This window comes from Acanthochromis polyacanthus, chromosome 16 (genome assembly GCF_021347895.1).
Source record: "Acanthochromis polyacanthus isolate Apoly-LR-REF ecotype Palm Island chromosome 16, KAUST_Apoly_ChrSc, whole genome shotgun sequence".
Lineage (NCBI taxonomy): Eukaryota > Metazoa > Chordata > Actinopteri > Pomacentridae > Acanthochromis > Acanthochromis polyacanthus.
This window is the reverse complement of record NC_067128.1, coordinates 7,785,378-7,808,060: the sequence shown is the minus strand read 5'-3', so window position 1 is coordinate 7,808,060 and position 22,683 is coordinate 7,785,378. Positions and strand designations below refer to the sequence as shown.

Sequence of the window (22,683 nt, the reverse complement as noted above, 5' to 3'; positions counted from 1 at the left end):
CTCTACAGGTAAATACACAGGCACTAAAATCTGGACCTATGATTTTTTAAAACTGTTTTGTTTGCTGTATGTAGGCCAAGAAAGCTCAGAGGACTTTCTCATGTGCATTAAACTTGCATAAGCCTTTAACTAAGTGACATTCAAGAGGGTAAAGTTATAAGCGAACACTTGCTCACAGGCAAAGAATATCAATTACTGATGAATGAATTAACTCGTGGGCAAATGAAGCAGCGGTGCGACACACTTGAGGAGCGATGTCAGTATCACAGGGATGAGAAACAGTATTGATGTTCTCTACTGAAGTCCTGCAGAAGTTGAGATCTCGCTACAGTCGAAGTGGGAAGTTGAAAACAGCAGTGGATGCCCCTGAGCTGCAGAGAAAGAATTCTGGCAAAGAAAAACATCAGGTATTGAGAGAAATCGAAAAAAAGGACCGCAGGACGCTCAATAAGTTTGCAGGACAGGGAGTTCTGTTTTAGTGAGAGTTTTCATTCCGCAGCTGTGTTATCAGGTGGAGCAGATCTTTGTCTGGCTCAGGTTCGGGGGATCTTGGAGGCATGGGAATATGTGCATCTAATCCATGTGTGTGTGAGGGAGAACCGGAGTGTGTGTACAGTATCTCATTGAGTCCCATTCAGCAGAGCCCCCAGAGCAGAACGTATAGTAAGCTATATGTCAGTGAATTATTAATTGCTGCTGGGGTATTTTTTCATCTCCATTTTATTCAGTTATTATGATCGGAGTGGAACTTTTACAAAGGACCACAAAACAAATGATTGTAATTCTAAGTAACTGCTATGTTTTAACCGGAAACTATGCATAAGTATTTAATAAAAGACAGCCAATTCAGAAATCAGACACCATACGCACAAGTTAAAACAGCAGGTAAGTGGATTCAGGAATGCATTAAATGTCCAATTAGTTATATGGTCCTTCATGTCCAGTAGCAATGAATCACAAGTGACAGAAGCTAAATCCTCTGAGGTGCAAACAACACAGTAATTAATCTAGTAAACTGTGTAGGGGAACTTAAATACGATAGAGATCCCAGCAGTAATTTAAGTATATGTTAATTAAAATGTTGTATCAGCAACCGCAGAGAGCTGCGATAATGGCTAAGCTCGGTCAGTACAAAGCTAACTGCAGTGAAAATCTCGATTTAACCCTCTGACGCAGTTTCTGGACATTTTTCATTTTTTAGTTCAGCTTGGTTTAGGTTTGTTTTTCAGCACAATCTAGTTAGTGCACTCGTCACATAGAATAAAGTGTTTTTTAAAAAAATATATTTTCACAATTTTAAGCTTGGTTAATTTTCCCCACAAAACAAAATCACGCACGGTTAGTTTTAGGTTTGTCGAAAAATCGGACATTTCTTCCTGTTTGCACAGTTTCTGGTTTTGATAAATGGTGTGATTTTGGAGGGATTTTATAAATGTCTTTCAAACCCACAAGCAGGTTTAATCGAGAAAAAAAACTGACAACCTGCAAACAATGGTACATCAGCAGCATTCTGACTTTATTATGTCAAGTCAAAGATCGAAAAAAAAAACACTCATTGGGATTTAAAAGTAAAATGACTATCTGATCAGACTGACAAACATGTACCAAGAATTATGAGTTTAAAAAAATAATCCATTGTGTTACAGAAGGACTCAGACTTAGTGATCACTCGGGAGACCACAGATGAGGCTATTTCAGATGAGAAGCATGATGAGACAAAGAAAACCAGGAACAGTGATACACAGATAATCTAAGCAAGTGACAGGAAAACAAACTTTGAATAAGAATATCTGAAATTTTTAACAGTAGTACAAAGATAATCAGGGGGGTTTATTTCCAAGCGAGTTTGACACATTCTTTTTGCGTTAGGTGCTTCGACCAGAAACCCAAATCCGACAATATGGGTATCATCACTGTGGTTGTAAACTTTCTTTTTAAACAGAATGAACCAATCATATCCCACCTACTTCAGTCAAAAAAGTTAGAATGGAGAACCATCAAGAATACAAAAAATTGTTATGGTTAAAAGTGCCAGCAAATACAGTAATTAAATGTTTTACTTGTGTAAGTTAATTAATTTGTTTTACTACTCAGTGACTCTCATTGTAGCCACTTTTTTTTCTACCATGACAGTTGCACATTGGATCTCTTCAACTGTAAACTTTATTGATTTAAAAATCATACTCAAAAAGTGAATACAGTTGGTTCTATTGTGATTGAACTTTGCTCAGTGATATTAGTAACCTATGACTTAGCAGGAATCTTTATTGTTCATTGAGAATTTTGTTTGGAAAAGAAATAGCAAAAGGTTGACACTTTCTACAGCAGATTTGAATTCTGAACTCTGAATAGAATCTCCTCAGCATCAGGCCAGCTAGCAGGTAAAAAGAGAGTTACCTTCTTTATACTGAAAACTCTAGTTTTAATCTAACATACCTCACTAGCCCATTATTGTCACTTTGTAATACATCCCTCTGACAATTAAGTATTGGAGAGCTAAAGGTAGATACAGTTTATAGACAGAGGCGTTACTGGATAAAGGGTCAAATCTGACAGGAAATGAGAAAAAGGGAATAATGGCAAACAAAAAATAGCCAAACTGAATGAATGACTGAACAAGCCGAAGTCAAGTATCTAAAACCATGACAAGTTTGCCTTGTTTGCATTCAATACCAGTCTGAGGTTTTGCAAAAATGTAATCTGCAAGAAAAAATGTTAGACTTTAATGTCGATATTGGAAAGGTTTAAGAAGAATCTTATACATACATGGTTGTGTCATCTGCACAGAAATGGATTTTTAGTAATATTTAGTAACACTATTGTTTGTGTTAAGCCTTTGTTATTCAAAGAGAGGTTTAATTGATCAGCAAAAAACAGACATATAAAAACCTGTCATGGTTGAAAAATACAGTTGCAGTGTACCATTTACATAGATGTCTGTTATCTAGAGATTTCAGAATTTGAAGGGGTTATTCATGCCGTCAGTGCAGTAGATAAAAGAGAACCATATTTGCCACAAATCAGTCACAGCAACAATACAACAGTGACACAAGGTTCAAAGGCAGCTCTCTGAGTTAATTGCATCTAACACTCTCATCCCTCTGCTCCTTCTCCCACTGCTTCACATGCACATTACAGATAACTGTGAGGGTAATACAGCACACAGATACAGAAGATGGAAATAATTCTGCATCACTTACATCATTCATCTTTGAAGCGATTTTCATGTGTAATGAGGCAATTCATTCCTGCTTCCATGTATTATTAATTTGCACACAATAACCCTCAGACATATAGCGCAGTTCGTTTTCAGCTGTAGGCATGCATGTACGTGTTTCTCTGCTTGTTAAATATGCAACAGCTGTGCTTTTAATACATTAGTCAGGTTGTTATCGGTGTATCTACAAATCTTGAATGTGCATGACTTCACATTCAAGGTGTTAATTTGTGTGTTGGGTTGGTTTGGTTGGTCTGAAGTGTCACTGGTTCAGTCATGGTCATGGTCTGTACTTCAGATCAAAGGAACCAAAGAAAAGGTCTCAACAAGTCTCTATTTCCTTTTAAAGTTTGACATTTTATGAGTTTTGCTTTCAGACTCCCAGAATAAATTTGCACATTTGCATTCGTGTAATTGGAAACCCCCAGTTGTGAACTTTCTTTGCCTCCAACTGATGTCTTTCAAGGTTACATTTCATCATTAAATCGGCATTGAGGGATGGCTTGTTTTTTTTGTTTGTTTTTTTTAAATGTGAAAAACTTTCAAGGTTCAACTCATTTTAAACTCAGACACAGACGCCTACTGAAAGCATTTGACTCTGATGTTTGTGTATTTATTCTCACTTGGCTAAGCAAAGGAAAGAAAAACAAAATGAAGGGAACCAAAGAAAAGTAAGTAAGATGTTTGTCTTTACTTATTTTTACCATACATTTTCCAATGATTCTCCCCTTTAGATTGCAGTGTCTAATACAAAACAGACTGTCCTCACCAGAAAAATGTTAGCATTGCTCCTTAAATGTGTTCAACTATTTAACCTGGACAGTACACAACAAAAGTGAGTACACCCCTATGCAATATCACTCATATGTCAAATAATTCTGAACAATAAAAAATAAGACGATAATGAAAAGTGAAAATAGAACAACAGAAGTGAATACACTTTCACTCGCACAAATTAAAACACTGTAATCACTGGAATAAATTGAGTACAGTTGTTGTTATGTGAACATGGTTATAAATGTGCTTTGTACAACAGAACTTTATCAGTTTTGGATCTGTGGGCTGTGTCTTTCTGCATGCCTGCATCATGGCTCTCCATGGAAAAATGTTGTTGAATACTTAAAAATCATTATAGGAATTCGCAAAGATGGACAAGATGCAAAAAAATCATTAAAAACAGCTTAAAAATCAGAAGAAACACAGTTGCTACTTTAATCAGTAGGTATAGAACCAGACATAGTACCACTAACTAATCCTCATATAACATTGAGAGTACATTTTTTGGTCAGATGTGATACATTTATTCATGTCTGATATGGTCAAGTATACAGGGGGACCTCAGTTTATGGCGTTCTCGACCTATGGCGTTTCGTCATTATGTCCGAACTGATTACATGGAACTAGTTAGTGAGCAGAGAGGACAAATAAGTTGTCACACGCTACTATAAGATGGCTTTGTTTACATTCGCCAGTTGTACGCCACATTGGATTATGCTACATTTGCTAACTTTTTGCTCTAAAACAGAGCAGCATATTGTAGCGACCCTCTGAAAGGAATGAGTGTGACTTTGTCCTGGTCTCTGGTCGTTTATTGAACTTTTACACAGGCTATAAAATAACTACAAAAACTCTATAACTTAGCTCTAACATGCACACACTATTTCTGACTCTCAGCCAATCAGAGGTGAGCTAACTAAACATGGCATGTTCACTGACATTAGGTAAATCTCAAACTGAACAATAAACATTGAAACCTCAACATCAACAACAATATCAATCCATAACAATATTTTGTTATCCTCTTGTAAAATGACTCATAAATGCATGAAAGTCATTGGTGTTCATGACTTTTCTGAAGAACTGGTCGATATCCTGATGCACATAGCGGCTTTGTGTACAATTTTTCTCAGAGTTCTTAGGACAAAAATTTACTTGCATCGATCCAGGGTATCGGAACGCCGATCCTGTAATTGACATGACCCTGGTCAGGACTACCACAGTGAATGCATAGTGGCAAATGTAATATGTGGCTGCATGTGTGTGAAAGGTGTTTAGGAGATAACATTTATAGGTGGACAATGAATGCCAGTGGACACACCATAATACTAGCTGATGAGGAGACTCTGTTGAAGTCTGACAAAAGAGGAATTTTCCAGCATGATAATGATCCAAAGCATGCCACCAAAATCACACAAGAGCTTCTCAAGCATGGCCAAATATATTGCTTGACTTGAATACAACAGAACATCTGTGTTGAATTTTTACAGAGAAAGGTAGAAAAACACAACACCTCCAGCAAAGAGCAGCTGACAGAAAATGTCTGTGAAGAAGGTGTCTTCCATGTTGAGGAAGATTGAATCTGTTATTGAATCTGTGCCCCACCTGGGCACAGGCCTTCATCCTGGCCTGTGTGCCCCCACTGGAGTCCAGTTTCTGCTGGCTGGGGGCCTCCGTCCGGGCCTGGTGCTGTCCTGGGGTGTGGTGGGGTGGGTGGGGTCTCGGGGGCGCTGCGGGGTGGGCGCCCTGCGTCCTTGTCGTGCCGGCTCCTCGGTGGGTGTGGCGGCTTGTGGCCCTCGCTTCCTTGTGGCGCGGCCTGGTCCCCCCTTCGGGGTGGGGCGCCGCATGTGGCTGACCTGTGTTGGGGCTACGGTGCCTGCCGGGGCGCTGCTCTGATCTGCAGCTCCCGGGGGGTTCTTGTGCCGGCTGGGCCAGTTGGTTCGTGTGGGCCCTCCCCGGTCCCTTGCCTCTTGGCTCTGGGGGCCCTCTGCGTCAGTACCGGTGGTCTTGCTACCTGCCTCCCCCACTGCTTTGTCCTCTTGGGCCAGATCCACACCAGAATGCCTCTGATTGTGCACCTCACATTTTTCACACCTCACTGTAAATAGCAACCTTTAGGCACATATAGGGACACAACATTTAGGGCCCCGAGGGCAGGTGGGGGTGGGATCGATGGGCACTGTGGTGGGGCGGGTGGCAGGGCTATACGGCCCTGTCTCCCCCTCATCACCCTCTTGCCTGCCTCCCCTGCTCTCCAATCTTTTTTTTTAATGCACCACACACACTCACCTTGGGGCTAGGTCTGGGTTGGCTAACGCCCCCCCAGCCTTCCCACTTTTAATGCACCACATGACACCCAGGGTTACACTACCACGGTGCTGGGATAATGTTTCCCGTTAGGGATCGGGAGACATATTAATAGGAGAATAACGGGTGGGTTTCACCGTTATGGCCTCTCTGGTGGGATCTGGCCCCCATATGGCTTTACGGCTATGGGGCGGCGGGGTGCACCATCATCCGTGTCGCTGTGGCTGGGGGTCCCCGGGGCCGGGGGTCCGGGGCCTGTGGGGGTTCTCCTGCGTGTCCTGCTGGTCCCGGCTGGTGCGGTGACCCTTGTTGGGCTGCGGGATCTGGACTGGCTGTCCTGGTGGGTGCTGTGGCTTTGGCGCGGGCTGGTTGTGTGTGGTGCCTCTATCCTGGTGGGGGGGTTGGTTCGTGTCGCGGGATGTGGGGGCCTTGGGTGTGCTGTGCTCGCCCGGGGGCTGGTGCGGGTGGGTATGCGGGGTGCCCCCCCCATTGGCGTTGCCGGGCCCCACTGCTCTGTCCATTTTTGCCCTCTGGACTCGCATTGGGTCCCGGCTCCGGTTCCCTCCGGCCGGCCTCCGGTGGCGGCCTGCCCCGGTGTTGGGCTGGTTGCCGTCCCTTCGGCGGGGCGCTCTGCCCCTGTGTCTGGCTTCCCGGCTGCTTGGGGCCGTCGGCCCCCCTTGGGGGTGGGGGGTGGGTGGGGTGTGGGTGGGTGGGGTGGTGGGGTGTGGGGGTTTGGTGGGGGCTGGGGCGGGCGGGGTTGGGGTTAGGGTGGCGGGTGGGTCCGCTTGCCCCGGGCTGCCTGGGCCGGTTCCGGCGTGCTGGGGGTGTTGGTAGCTTCGCCCTCTTGTCTTCGGGGTCCGTGTGGTACATGGTGGCCCCGGTTGCTCTCTGGGGGCGCTGCCCCGTGGCTCCTCGGCCTGTGGGGGGGTGCCCTGTCGGCTTGGCACTGCACTGCTGTGATGGCTGTTCTGGGCTTCGGGGTCTTTCACACTTGCATGTGCATGTTTGCTCAGGTCCCACCAGCTCCTGTCGAGTTCCGCTGTTGAGCAGTGATGGGACCCGCCGGAATGTGCTGAGACTCTCTCCAGAGTCTAATCTCAAACTAAACCCTCTCTCCTTTTCTCTAGTATCTTCCTCTAGTATCATCTGGCCTATTCCACTCTATACTAACATGACACCCACAACTATGGTGTTTAGTACTGTCTGGCTAATTATTCTTTCATTTATTTATTTATTTATTGTTTGTTTGGTTTTCTGTTCTCTTGTGTATGTGTTTGCTTTTTGTCTTATTGATGGGTAATTATTAGTTGGGAATAGCACAACACCTGATATTCTTCAGATGTAATAGCATTGCTTGCTAGACCCTGTCCCTGTCCATCCCCTCTCGTCCTGTCCACCCCTTTGTTTCCCCTCACATCACCACTGAGGTGTAGCACTGCCCTCCCTGGCTCTTAAACAGGGTAATGTAATAAAAAGTGTCAGCTTAGCTTTCAGGGAGGGCTGGTGATGGTCACACGCATGCACCAAATAATAAGATATTTGGCTGCAAGACTAAAATATGCATTAATCTCATAAAGTGTTGACACCCCTTTCATGGAGTTAAACAATGAGAATAAATGCAGACAAAAAAGAAAGAAAAAAAAAAAAAAAAAAAAAGAATCTGTTATCAGAAATAAAGGTAAACATATGAAGTATTGAAAAAATAGATTTGAATCTCTGTCACAAAAAGCATATTGACTGCATTGGGTTTTTACAGTGGGACCAGCAATTCTGTGTTGTAAATCTATTTTAAGTAATCTAATTCTTGTATGGTAATACAGGAATTAGATTACTTCTTATCTAATCTTATCTCATCTAATTACTGTTAAGATAATACAGTTTTGAATCATTTGACATTTAAGTGATATTGATTATTCACTTCTGGTTAATACTGTATGTTTTCCTGAGAAGTGACCTTTTATAACCCTGCAAATAGTGCTGCTGATGCTTGGAAAGAAGTAGTGTGGCCTTTGTGACAGTGCTACAAAAACCTATTAGATGGTTGCAGTGAAGCAGCCTTTCTCTTTCCCCTCTGATTTCCTAGCTATCTCTTTTATACCCTATTTAAGATTGATAAAAACGTGCCTTGTCACCTCAGACCACCATTCCCAAACACTGTCCTTTTCCAATCCTAATCAAGTAGTTTTAGGTCCATGAACTTTACAAAAAGACCTCAACCATAGAGGTGGTAGATTAGAAAATGTCTAGCTTTATAACACTCATTTGGATCATTTAGGAATAATCCTTTGCACAAGGAAACAAATCATATAATGAAGAGAGAGTTGCAGATGGTTGCTGATCAAGCTTTATATCTTGGATTGTTCAACTACAGGATGGTCCAGCTTTTCTTTGGATGCTCCATAAATCCACTGAGTGATGATTCATTCCTTAGAGAAACAATTGTGAGGATGGAAGACATTATGTTGTGTGTCTTCTGTTCACATAGTCACAATGTACATTCAGTGCTAAATAATCTACTTCCTTCGAGGTAAAACACTCCTATTATGGTTAAGAAATTATTTAAGATTCAGGTTTGTAATTGGATTTAAGCGCGATTAATGCACAATGCAATGAAAATAAAATATCTTTATACTGAAAATTCTGCAAGATATTTACATTTAATATTTACTCTTTTTGATTAAATTTTCTTCTTCTTTTTGGTCTCCTCCTGTGACAATTTTCCTAATCAAAGAAAGAACATGCTTGCTTTGGCGTATTCCCACACTTACTGTAGTTGGTGCCACTGAGATTTGCTTTATTTTAATATGCTGACCAAGAATGTTGTTTTTTGCCACACAATAGATTTGTAATAGTCTCCCACCACATGTGGAGCTCCATTATTGATGACAGTAATTTTCATGTAAACATTTCTCTGAACCAGTGCCAAATTACTTGCTGTTAGAATAAAATAAAATGTACAATGAAGGTGGCGGCTGTTGGTGTACAGTCCAACCCCTCCATCCTTCCCCTCATCCTCCTCCTCTCTTTGTATCTCCAACCATGTCTCTCCACCTCCCTCTCTCCCCCCTCCTCCCCTCCTGTCTGCCCTGCATCATCCACTCATCGATCCAACTTGTATCTGCCTGGTTGGTCTGCACTAATCTGCACCTGACAGGTGAAGCACATGGAGATATAGGCTTAAAATAGGACCGAGCTTGGGGTGGATTTAAAGTGATCTGACCTCTCTGTTGGTGTCTTTCATGTGGTATGTATGAAAAAAGCACTTTTTCACACGTTGTGGTTGAGTGTGTGTGTCTTTTCTTTTGGTAGCTTAAAGTTAAATCATACGGAGACAAAGAAATGGTTTGGATTTCTGGAACATCTGAATTTGGGCTTGACTATGGATGCAGGTCATGCTTTTCTTGATCGAATAGTTTTTTTTAATCAATCAGTTGGTCTAAAATACAGTCCAACACTTTAAGACACTTTGTTTCTTCACTTAATGACTTAATTGATTATTGTCTGTGAATTTTGATTGATAGATTCATCTTTTTTTTTTTGGTTTTTGATGCAGACTTGTTCATTCAAACTTGCCTACTAGGTGGAAATAAAGAGGTCAAACTTTGCTTTATAGACAAGATGTAAACTGAGAAACCAATTCTGCAAATGTCCTCCATGTGCTCTAACTTGATGGGAGAAGGTTTGGCATATATTTGAAGATATTTTTCCCACTTTTTGTCCGTTTTCCTCCCGTTCATGGAAGAGTAGACTTTTGTTTTCGCAAATCAACATCACTTAGACATGGAGCTGTCAAATGAGATGGTGTCATATAGTTCAAATTTTCCATATTCCATGAATTGAGGTTGAAGGTTGCTTAGAATAATGCGTTCAAGATCAAAGCAGATGCTGAACTCTGATACACTTGACTCTGAATGCTTGAGGAAACAAAAGGAAAACCCTCCTCTTCATTAATTTCCTGACATGGATCCATATCCGCAGCAAATTGGACGGTCACACTCATTTTTAATTATTAAGGCCCCTCATTTGTCGACCCGCTGATGACATCACAAGCTCTTTGTTGCTGCGGTGATATGTGATCCAGATAATATCAATGTGGAGACATCGGATACTCTTGTTTTGTGATTGAGGGTCTGGAGAATTGGTTGGTGGTGATGGGGGGGATTGAATCAACTGGAATTAAATGTCCGGCCGAGGTACAAAGATGGCCATGATATATGGACAATGTTATGGTGTTGGGTTGCATTTTGAGTGAGCACACAAGTGGTTTTCGCTGAATTTGAGTTCAGCATTTAGTTTTAACCATTGTCTTCTTAAATGTGCCTCCCGATGGAGAGTGAACTTTACGAGACAAGTGTGAAATTGGCCACTTTCCTGATGTCGCTTCCCTCTTATCTCCTGTCATTTCCTCTGTTTCATTCTCATTTACTAGAGCAGGGAGGGGAGTTTTCTCAGCCATGAAGCTTGGCAAGATCAAGAGCTCTAAAGACGACCACAAGAAAGGAGGTAAAACATCACACAGTTCAGAGAGTCTTTTATCAAAAGTTAATGATTTTGTTAATCATCAATTTTTATTTGAATCTTGGACAAAAGTGAAATTTTGATTAGAAGCTACTGAAATATTTATTTATGTGCTGGCTTAAAAGTGGTAGATTTCCTTTACACAGAATACTGAAAATGCTAGAGACCTTATAAATGTGACTTTTTAATTGGCGTTTTGCTTTATTTGAGCAGATGAGCCGGCAGTCCTGGATATGGAGGACCTGGACAGGAAAGCGATGCGTCTGGCAGGAACACTGGACCCAGACACCATCTCTTTGGCCTCAGTCACCGCCGTCACCACCAACGTCTCCAATAAGAGGTTTTGCAGTGATGCACTCATGCACACACAGCAGAGAATAGCACTCAAATACAAACACAGGCTCAGGGAGGAATTGTGCAACCGGGAAGTCAATTATGTCATAAAATGCTGTCTAATGCAATGCAATTATTTCTGGTTTTGTGACCAGAGAAAAAGGACTGTGTTGGTTCCAATCGCTTAAAAAGGGAAAATCTAGAATTCTTTGAAAACAGTTCCTTCAAAGGCAGTTTCTTCAGGCTACTGCTGCTGAATAGGCTTGATCCAGCTTCTGTGAAGGCAGGCCTGCAAATAACAAAGAAATACAGTCTGTATTTCGAAGCCCAGCTGCCGGGATTCTGCAACATTTCTGCAGATGACGTCATCTAAAGGTGTGTTGCAAGTAAATAAACAAGAAGATCTCAGTGCAGGAAACGTGGAGGATTAAAATCATAGATAATCCATTCAATCAGAACTACACATCAAAAACTGCTGATGCACCTAAATCAGCTTAAGCTGATTCCACCATCTCAGAGTATATTCTTAATTTACACTTATGGATGGAGAAAGCTACGTTCATATTCATACGACCGCATCGGTCGTTTGCACCGTGCACCGGAATACGACCTATGCGGTCGTATGAACGTTTGCGCCCCTACGGGGAAAACGAGCGCATTACGGGATTTAATTCGCGAAACGGCTTTTCTATCGCAAAACGGCTTTTTTCTCTCTTTCCCAACACGTTTTTAGGGTTAAGGTTAAGGTTAGGGTTAGGGATAGGGACAGGGATAGTGTTAGATAAAAGTTTGTTCATGATGACGTTTCACCTGCGACTCCAGAGTGTCGATATTTACTCAACCGCCAGAGGTCGCATACGTCAAAACGTAACACTGGGTCGTAATACGGGCATGTACAGACGACCTATGTGGTCGTTTTTTGTTTGAGGACAGGCTGAAGATTTTAAGTTAAAAATAAGCTGGAGCCCACATGCTTTCTCAGTTTTCCCTGATGGAGCACAAGAGGACATACTCAGCCTTAAACCAATGATTATTTCTACTGATAGTCAATCCGTTGATTATTTTCTCTATTATCTGATTAGTTGTTTGGTTGATAAAACCATTAATGAGTATTTCCCAAAGCTCAAGATGACATCTTCAAATGTCTTCTTTTGTCCAAAACCCAAACATATTCAGTTCATTGTCACAGAGAAGGAAAAAAATACAGGAAACGCTCACATTTAAGAGGCAGGAATCGGACAGTTTTTACTTTCTTTTAATTACTCAAACCCAGCTCTGCTCTTCGAATCCACTGTAAAAACAAATCCTTAACTGTGCTTCATCCCTTCAGGTCAAAGCCAGACATCAAGATGGAACCAAGCTCTGGAAGGCCGGTGGATTATCAGGTGCTTCTTCTTCCCTGTGCATTATCATTTGTGTGTATTTGTAGGTAAGAGCGCAGGTTGACGGATTGATGGATTTGAGTGTCACTATGTATCTTCATCTCCACTCCTTTTTACATTTGTGAAGGTTTTTTTATTTACCTGGATAGAATTTGTATAGCTGTTGGGAAATGGACTTGCTACCTTTCTTGAGGAGAGTCAGCTACAAAGAATATGCCACTTTTACAGGGAGCTGGAGGTGATTAGCTTAGCTTAGCATCAACACTGGTGGGAGGTGGAAACAGCTCTTTAAAGTTTAAATGAACTTGTAATTGTGAGCTTTAGGCTCACTAATTAACATGTAGTATCATGTTTATCGAATTCACACACTTTAATCTTTTCTTGACAAAGAGCAGATGCTGCACAGAAAGCGCCGTATGGTGGGATAAAGTGTTGCTTACAAAGAAATACACATCATAAAACCAAACAGTGCAAGCAGTGATGTTTCACACGGTTATACAGGAATGGAATTTTAAACTATAAAGAAGGAGACAAGACACATATTTCCCTTTCAACACTCTTCTATCATCTTCTGGCCTCAGCAATACACTTAGCGGCATTGACGTTTTGTGCAGCATTTTTCTTCATGCTTTTGCCCACAGATACACAAGAAGATTAATAGCTCTCAATTCCTTCTGGCGCTGACATACTACAGTCAATTAGCTGTTTTCTGTCCAAAGGCAATACAATTCTACTCAATAATTTACACACTTTGTTTAGTTTTTACAGAAATCATAGCGTAAAAATGCCACTTTACTGCTGCACAGTGGGGTTAAGTGTCCAACTATGCTTTATAAATATATATGTGCACAGCTACGAGTCCTTGTTTTCATTGCCATCGTGGCTGTTTGCCTGCTTCAACTGCCACACTAAATTCATTCACCATAACATCAATGAAAACACAACACAGCGAGGCTCTGGTGTTAGCCCTTGGCCTACTTTTATGGTCTGTTTAATTTAAAAACATGAATGCTTGGTGTAATCTCGGTGTAATCGTGGAGCTGCAGACTCCCTCCTTTTGTTTTCCTCTGTTCCTCTTCGTCATCCAAAGCCTAATTAAACCAGAGGGATGTTTCTTGGATGTAGAAACCTTCAGCTTGCCTCTAGTTTGTCCATCAGCTGCTCTATTACTTCAGCCTGGGGAGATTTCAGAGCAGAATCACAGGCTAAAACAGTGCAGTCAGGCAAAAGCCCCCAATACTCGGAGTCATTAGTTTGAATGGTTTTTCTGTGAGTTGTCCTCGGGGGTAATTATCGTGCAGTAAGTTGAGTGATTGATGATGGCAGTGTTGGAGGAAAGTCTGCTTGTTTAAGGTTGCCCGGTCAGATCTGATGTGTTAATATCTCCCATCAGATCAGCATCACGGTGATCGAGGCCCGGCAGCTAATAGGCCTCAACATGGACCCCGTGGTGTGTGTGGAGATCGGAGATGACAAGAAATACACGTCTATGAAGGAGTCGACCAACTGTCCGTACTACAATGAGGTGAGACCTTTTTAGCACTGCAAACAGGAAAAGGACACATTGTCATATGAGCTTGTATTCACCTTCTCCTTCGTATTGTTCACCCCATAAAACATTGTTTAACTTATGCAGTTGTGTATTTTAAGTTGATGTATATTTATAGAAATTTCATTACGGCCGACACTGATGTTCAGCTGGGATTTCTTATTAAACAGGCTGTGATTTAATTCAAAGCCATTATTCAGATTAGATTAAGCTCAACTCTTATGGTAAAAGCACGATGCCATGGTGCATAAATGTAATCTAGCTTACATGCAGTGTAAATGCTGCAACACGTACAGTTGGTGCTCAGGATGTAATTAGTTGGGTTGACTAATAATGATGCATCAACTCAATATCGTGTTTGATTTCAACTGAAATTTCTGTATTAGTTGGTATAAAAGTAAATTCAAGTTAATGAAATTGGCTTGACGACTTAATTTTCTTCACCTTGAGTTCAGGATTTCCCTGCAGTAATGTCCCAGCACAGTTTGGTGCACTCTATAAATGAATTCAAATGTCGTATTCCCAACACTTAATTTAGTAGCAAGGTTAAAAAAACATCTAATTTCTTCTTTTAGATCAACCTTTAAAGTTGCATACATTATTTTGATGGGTTGGGTTGACATAATTATGTTGCATTAACTTTATATTGTGCGTAATTTAAACCCAAATTCTCAACTGCATTCCAAAACAAAAATTAAACAGAATTTACTTAGTGAAACAAGAAAGCCCTAAAATTATTTTTAAATATTGTAAAAATACAAATTGATACGACTTAATTTTATGAGCTATCACCTTAGAGGCTTGTGTTTATTCCACCAATCATTAAGTACGTAGAAAAACCTTTGATTGTAGAGAAAAAAACTAATCCCATTTGCTCAGTGTAGTTTGTTGGTTGAGCATCGATTCATTATAAGATTCAGAGTTTCTTTCTGGGGTTGTTTGTTTGCCCATTGTTTCTCTAAAATGGATTGTTCTTGATCAGACTGTTCCTGAACAGCAGAGAATCTCTGTCAGAACAGCTTCAGTCACAGTGAGGCTCACGCAGAGCTCGGCCTCTTTGTTGTGCTCCACAGGTAGTGAAGGTGACAGTTGCTCTGTAATCGATTCTTCCTGTTTCACTGAAAAGCCCCAGTAGATGGACAAAGTGGAAACTAGATCGATCAAGATAACAGTCCTTCAAGCTGTCTGTGCTCATATCGCAACTGCTTTGGTTTCTGCCTGTTCTGCTCTGTGATGTCTCAGCTGCCGTCACACTTCCCAGGAATAATCATCGGAAATTAGCTGTGGAGGGAAAATTTAATCATGTCTGGTCTTTAGAGGGTCACTGATTACATTGGAAAAGTTCCATTATCATGAGAATTGCTGAATAATATCACATTTCTGATTAAAAAACTGACTTAACATACCTACTTTCCATACAGTATACTTAATCAATGTTTAACAGTGTAATTTTAAAGTGTTAAACCCATGGGAGTGATCCTGTGTCAACACTTTTTTCCCCGGTCTCAGATATTATTTTAATGTATGTTTTAGCCTCAATGTGTGTTGAGATAAGAGACAGATTACAGAAGAGACTGTTATTAACACTTCTAATTTAAAAATTCAAAGGCAAAGCCAAAAGCAGGGAATTTTCAGGATTCAGATTTTGCTGCTAATCAGTTTTTTAGTGTGTTTTTATGGGGTTTTTATATTCTAAAAAGCAGTCTTTGTCGTAGCTGAGCTACCTTGAAAGTGCAATGACAGTCTCAAAAACAGATTAATTTATGCCAGGAGGAGTATTTTTTTTATCACAATTCTGAACAAATGCTTTCATCACATTTCTGTTTTTTCCTGGTTAAAGCTGTATGTGATCAGTACACATAGCCTTTTTGTATCATGCTATTGCACAGTAGCATGTGCATAAAATAACCTCTGTCTGAATCGGTTGTTATAGATGTAAGCTTTGATAAAGACCCTCTTTATTTTCTTAATCAAAATACAAGTGTGTTGCTAAGAGATTTGGAGTTCAGGATAACCTGCAGAACACTGCAAGAAAAAAAAACACGACCATCACATGCAAAATCACACAAGATATCTACACAAAAAGAACCACAAAGTCATGCCGCAACTGCGTCTGTGTAGCCCACTTGCTTTAGTCTGTAGTTTCACTTTGGAAGAGGTTCACATACCCTGCAGTGTAGCTTTACATGAACACCTAGAGCACAGATCTATATTTTGCTCTTTCTTTTCAAGCCTCTCATGTTTAAACTTGAAGCACTGGAGCTGTGTCTGCAATGTTTTCTCCTAAAAATATATCTATTTCCAAAGCATCATTGCTCTGTTTTGTGGCTCCCGGTGAAACTTTATTCTCTAAATTCATCATCAGATCAAACTCCCACAGCCCTGCAAAGGCAGCTGATCTCCTGCAGAGCTGATGTGAAAATCAGGATCGCACTTCTTATCTTTCCCTCCACTCAGTAGTCAAAGTCTATATTGGAATTTTCTGAACTTATAACGTTATCTGAAAACAACCCTTTTGGTGCATTTCTCCTCCCAGAGCTAATCTTATAGAAGAAAGTCTTATCAGTAAGTAAATAAGCTTTAATGGAAAATCTTCTCTCTTCTCTCTGCAGTATTTTGTGTTTGATTTCCACGTCCCTCCTGACGTCATGTTTGACAAGATCATCAAACTCTCAGTGAGTCATTTGTACCACAAAATGTACACACTGCAGTGCAGCTACGCAAACTGTTACCATCACCTTTTGTTTACCTCTTTTGTACAAGTTCTACTACACAGACTGACAACATTATATTATTAAAACTTCAGCTGTACATTTCCAATTCTTAATTCTTGATGGTACAGATGAGATATTAATGCAGCCGACACTATATAAGGAAAAGTATAAAAGATTCTTATAAGATGTGGCTGGTTATTGCATTAATTAGAATGTTTAATGAGCTAATAATGGAACTTCCTGATGTAAAATGGAGTAGACATCATAAGACTTATGCATTTAACATTAAGTGAAAAGCCGAACAGTACATGTCTCCCTAAGACATTTTGAGAAGTTTCAAATTTATGTTAATATTTTATTCTCATTTCTGTCTAATTAGGTTATTCATTCTAAGAATCTTTTACGAAGTGGAACCTTGGTGGGAACCTTCAAGATGGATGTCGGGACTGTTTATTCTCAGCCTGGTAAACTATAAGCTGTAGCTCCAATTTGAATATTTTAAATGCTCTTAACTTGGACAGTTTCATGTATAAAAGTCTTATTGTCAAATCTCACTTTGCACCACATGAAGATGGAGTTTATCTTCAGTTGCTATACTGATTGACTGACTGCCTGTTTGATCCCAGAACATCAGTTCTACCACAAGTGGGCCATCCTGTCTGATCCTGATGACATCACAGCGGGGTGCAAAGGGTACATAAAGTGTGACATCGCTGTGGTCGGGAAGGGTGACAACATCAAGACCCCACACAAGGCCAACGAGACTGATGAAGATGATATAGAAGGGTAAGAAGCTGGCATTGATCAGAATCAGTTAATTTTTTTAAAAAGTTGGCATCATGAAATTGAATTGTTTTACAGTGTACAAAAAAGATGGACAGCTTTTAAGCTACGGGGTCAAATATCTCATCATTTTCTGCATTCATGGCATTTCTTTTTTGGATTTTCTCTTTTAATAAGAATAAAATCTACATAAAAATATATTTGTTTAATTTTACCGATACAGTGTAGTGTATATATATTGCTAATGCTGAATGAAAAGGACTATTATTACAAAGATTTATGTAACATCTTTTAACCCCTAGGTGTCCATTTTTAAAAGTTACACCGAGGTCTTTAAGGACAAAAAAGTCCATACTACAACAATGCCAGAAAAACATTATATATTAGTATAATTTTTCACTTTTCATGACTTATCTTTTGATCGACATTGGTCCTGATCATGACCAAATATTCATTAATATTCAGGTTTTTAACCCTTTCAATGACAGTTGTTTATATTATGTCATTGTTGTTTTTTATTTTCAAAAAAGGAAAAAAATGAATTGGTTTTTATACAGTAAGTACCAAACTGTGAATTCTTAGCTGGCCATGTCAATGACTAACACCAACAGTGATTCTAATGCAATATTATTTATTTGCAGTGTAGCATGGTTAGGAAATGTCTTCTCAAGTGGAGTCCTACCAGCTCCTAACAGAGTCGTCTCGTTCAAGTCAAATTCTTTACTTGCAGCAAATGAATCAATATGCACAGGACAGAGTCTCTGAGCAAATGATTAAGGTTTGGGCGACTACAGGAACACACTCCCACTGTGTTCGACCACACCACAAGTTCTTCTTTGCTCTAAAATATTAACGTGTGTTCATTTGATGGCGATTGTGCAACAGCTCATGCAAACGCCTGTCTGAACCTTGTGTGCAACCTACAGTCAGTTGGTGAGCCTTATCAGTTCACACGGCCTTGGAGTTCTCAGTAGTTTTCCACAAATTCAATATAATACAGAGAATGGTACATGAAATTATAAGAATAAAGTACATTTTTATAACAAATATTAAAAGCAAAACAGAAACAAAGCAAAAGACATTACACTCGGGGCCTCAAGAACAGCAGTGACAAAATGTAAACAATTTTGTGCACATAGTGTATTATTGATATATTATGATATTATGGGGGCTGAGGTTAAAATTTCTAAATTCTCCAAAAATGTATGCCTTTACCAAATTTTTGCCAAAAGTACAAACACAAACAAAATGATCTGAAAATCAAAATGAAAAGAACAAAAATGTCCCCATTGGTGCATGAGGGTTAAATAATCACCCAGTTTCCCCTCCAGATTGTACTTTTCTTAAATGCAGTCGCAAACTTCTTTTCCTGGCCTGTTTACTGTTTTGCTGCTTGTTTTCCAGAAACCTCCTGCTCCCAGAGGGGATCCCAGCAGAGCGACAGTGGGCGAGGTTTTATGTGAAGATCTACCGTGCTGAGGGACTTCCTAAAATGAACACCAGCATCATGGCTAACGTGAAAAAGGCCTTTATTGGAGAGAACAGAGACCTCGTGGACCCCTACGTTCAAGTGCAGTTCGCTGGGCAGAAGGTAGCTTCCTCCACTCGCTGCTCCCTGCTGTTCCTTCAACTTTCTTCATCCACAAGGGACGATTCCCCTGGAAAACACTGTGGGTTTGAAAGTGTATACAAGTGTGGATACCTATACAAGGTTTAAAGGTGCTCAGGTAGTGAAACTAAGAAAAGCTATATATATAGAGGAGCAGCAGGCACAGTTTATTTAGACAGTCATTAAGATTTCATTCCAGTTCTAAATATTTTAGGACCACTGGGTAGCTAAAGTTTTAGAAAAGTTGTGAAGTTTTAAAGAATATAAATCCACATCGAGCCCATTCTCACAAATCTATTGACTCCACATGCAAACAATTCTACCATCTATATTTGCTGCTTGCTTAAATATCCATCAATATTAAGTGGAAATAAAACAGGGGAGGGATAAAGAGATAAAGGAGAAATTTAAAAAGTTGCTAAACCTGAGGCTTGTCATTAAATTCTCATTTATGAAGCGATTCAGTCTTTATTTTGGTCTGATTTTAGAGCTTTATTAAAAAAAATGACCATCAAAAATCAAATCCTCTGCCAAGACTGGTTGAAAATATGACTAGAGATGGTTAACACCAAATATTTAACAAAAGCTTGACATTCAATACAATACTGACCTGTTGCCCCTAATTACAGAGAACATTGCTCCTGTAATGTCCCACCATTCATACTGGCTGCAGGAAGATTCCTTTCTAAAGGGGTTTCATTGCGACCAGCAAAAAAAAAACAAAACCTATCTTACTGTAGGAGGTTCCCTCTTCAAAGCGGCAGGGTTTCCTAATGAGACTGCTACATAAAGAATATTTATTACTAAAAATATTGCAACTTTGGAAGATATCTGCTTGATTTCTTACACCGACTATGCTTTATGAAAGAGGAATTTCCTTTGAGCCAATTTGTTTCAGACTATTAAGAAAACATTTTACACCTCTGTGACTTCAGTGTTATTCCTTTATGTGTCTCCAGGGAAAGACTTCAGTCCAGAAGAGCAGCTATGAGCCGATCTGGAATGAGCAGGTCATCTTCACTGAGCTCTTCCCTCCCCTCTGCAAGAGGCTGAAGGTCCAAATAAGAGACTCGGATAAGGTCAACGACGTTGCCATAGGAACCCACTTCATTGACCTACGCAAGATATCAAACGATGGTGATAAAGGTAGGTCAGAACACACGCAGTAGCATGCAAGCACTTTGCCTTATTAGCATTGATTAGCCGTCGAGTGCATTAATTATACTGCCTTAAACAGTTCATATTTCCCTGTGTGTCGTAATTAGCTGTGGGGGACCAATCTGACCCCTCTAATGTCTGTCAGAATTTACTGGCTGATATTCTAGTTGGCTTGCAGTCAACACATACATTAGCATACGTTAAACCAAAGCATGTCATTCATTGAGAATTTTAGTGTGTAATGAGAAATGATCAAACTCTGTTAAAATGTCAGGTGTAAAACGCAGACATTTGACATTTAACCTCAAATAAACTCACAAGTGCTTCTACTTTGATGCCTCCAGTAATATTCTCACACACAAGCAGTGACACATTTACGCTTCCACCAGTGGGTGAATGTTTTGGGTATCAAGTGATAACTCCAACAGTTGCTTTGAAAAAGCAAGGACTTTGCTGCAACATACTTTTACCTGTGAGGACTGATGGTCAGATAATTTGATCGCTGCCTGGCTTTTTGTAGACTTGTTGAAAGGCCTTCAATTGAAGAAAAAGAGCAGTAGTCAATTAAAAATGTCCTACAGACATTTCTTGCCTCTTTCTTCAGGGTTCTTGCCCACGCTGGGTCCAGCCTGGGTCAACATGTACGGTTCCACCCGTCAGTACACCCTGATGGACGAGCACCAGGACCTGAACGAGGGACTCGGAGAAGGAGTGTCCTTCAGAGCTCGACTCCTTGTCTCCGTCGCTGTGGAGATCCTGGACACCACTTCACCGGAGATCATCAGCTCCACTGAGGTTCAGGTGGAGTCCGTCTCCAACATCTCAGAGGTAAGGAGAACTGCTAACAGGTTAACTGAAGCGGTGGAGTCATCCAGTACTCACAGCATAATTGTCTGACTAAACAGAGAGACTTTAAGTGCCCTGTGATCCATGAGAGCTGTGTGACCTCTAATGACCTCCTGCCCCCACAGTTAACAACAAGATACTGCAATCGACCCTCGTATTGGTGCTTAACTGCTCATTAGGGAAATCAGAGGTGTCAGTTGTTGCTTCAGGGCAATGTTGTAAAAGTCTCCCCTGAGCTCTTCAATCATGCCAGCATGAGTCTGTGCCACTCGTTAAGCTACTTCACTTTAACGGAGAGACAGATTACTCATGTAAGGAAATGATACTATCCAAAGAAACACTGCAAATAGGCTTATTTTACTCCCATTTAAATAATAAAAGTGAAACTGTGTTTGTGTGTTTGGTAGTTACTGGTAATCTATAACGCAAAGCCTCATTGGTTTTGGATCATTCACTAAAGAAGTGCATTAATCTTCTTAATTTTGAGTAAAGGAGCCGATGTAAATAACTGACAATAGATGTGCAACACAAAACCAATATTGTCTGTTAAGTTCAAGAAGATTACAGTGTGATTATGACCTATAAATTGAAGTCAAATAAAGTCAGATTGTTGGAGAGATTTTTGTCAATTTGGGCCAAGAATCGGTGCCAGAGCAGCAACATCTGTGCCGCATTTGGGGCAATATATTGGCCCAAGAGTATTGTTCACTTCAAACTGAGTCTGGCATGATTTCAGTAGCCAGATGAAATGGGTTTAGGCATCTAATATGGTATTGGAAAGCACTGTAGTGAAAGTCAATTAATGCTGCATTTTAAAATAATAACGAGCAATAATTAATGTTTAGATTTCAATAGAAACCATGTGAATGAATACAAAGTAGTTTAAAAATAAAATAATGTACTTACAAAGGAGGTAGGTAACATGTGTAAAGTGAAAAAATGCAATTAAACAGATCACTCCAATAAAATATTTATTGCCCTTGTCACTCCATCAGAGCGCTACAGGGAAAATAGACGAGTTCTTCCTCTTTGGTTCCTTCCTGGAAGCCACCATGATCGACAGGAAGATCGGTGACAAACCGATTAGTTTTGAAATCACAATAGGTAAGTATGTTTTCTCCTAACCTTCTTAATACTGGCCTGCACACCACAAGTTTATAATACAACAAATAAACCCGACAGTCAGCAGAAGTCAGTAGCTACTGCAGCCATACACACCGTTTAACCACATGTAATGCTCATCTAACAGGTAACTATGGCAACCAGATAGATGGAGTGAGCAAACCTTCGTTGTCAAAGAAGAGGAAGAAAGACGGAGAGAGTGAAGAAGAGGAAAGTGAGCTAATTCAAAACTCCAGTGAGGATGAGGCGGATGAAGACAGCGACCTCGTCTCAGTTTCCTCGACTCCTCTCATGAAGCCCGTCATCACCGACAGGTCAGAGATCACAGAAACAAATCTGACTGCGTTGTTCAATTTGTTATAGTTGGA

General features: G+C 40.4%; 1 protein-coding gene across 9 annotated transcripts in view; it reads left to right on the top strand.

The window, feature by feature from the left end:
- Nucleotides 1-22,683, top strand: part of otofa (otoferlin a) — a 114,414-nt gene that overhangs the window by 64,813 nt on the left and 26,918 nt on the right. For all 9 annotated transcript variants that reach the window (XM_051960997.1, XM_051960991.1, XM_051960992.1 and 6 more), the window contains exons 6-17: nt 10,731-10,804; nt 11,033-11,159; nt 12,483-12,537; nt 13,928-14,059; nt 16,696-16,758; nt 17,177-17,261; nt 17,424-17,583; nt 18,985-19,171; nt 20,149-20,335; nt 20,952-21,175; nt 22,189-22,297; nt 22,443-22,629. In XM_051960997.1, coding sequence (XP_051816957.1) covers nt 10,731-10,804; nt 11,033-11,159; nt 12,483-12,537; nt 13,928-14,059; nt 16,696-16,758; nt 17,177-17,261; nt 17,424-17,583; nt 18,985-19,171; nt 20,149-20,335; nt 20,952-21,175; nt 22,189-22,297; nt 22,443-22,629 — 1,590 coding nt within the window. The remainder of the gene's footprint in view (nt 1-10,730; nt 10,805-11,032; nt 11,160-12,482; nt 12,538-13,927; nt 14,060-16,695; nt 16,759-17,176; nt 17,262-17,423; nt 17,584-18,984; nt 19,172-20,148; nt 20,336-20,951; nt 21,176-22,188; nt 22,298-22,442; nt 22,630-22,683) is intronic.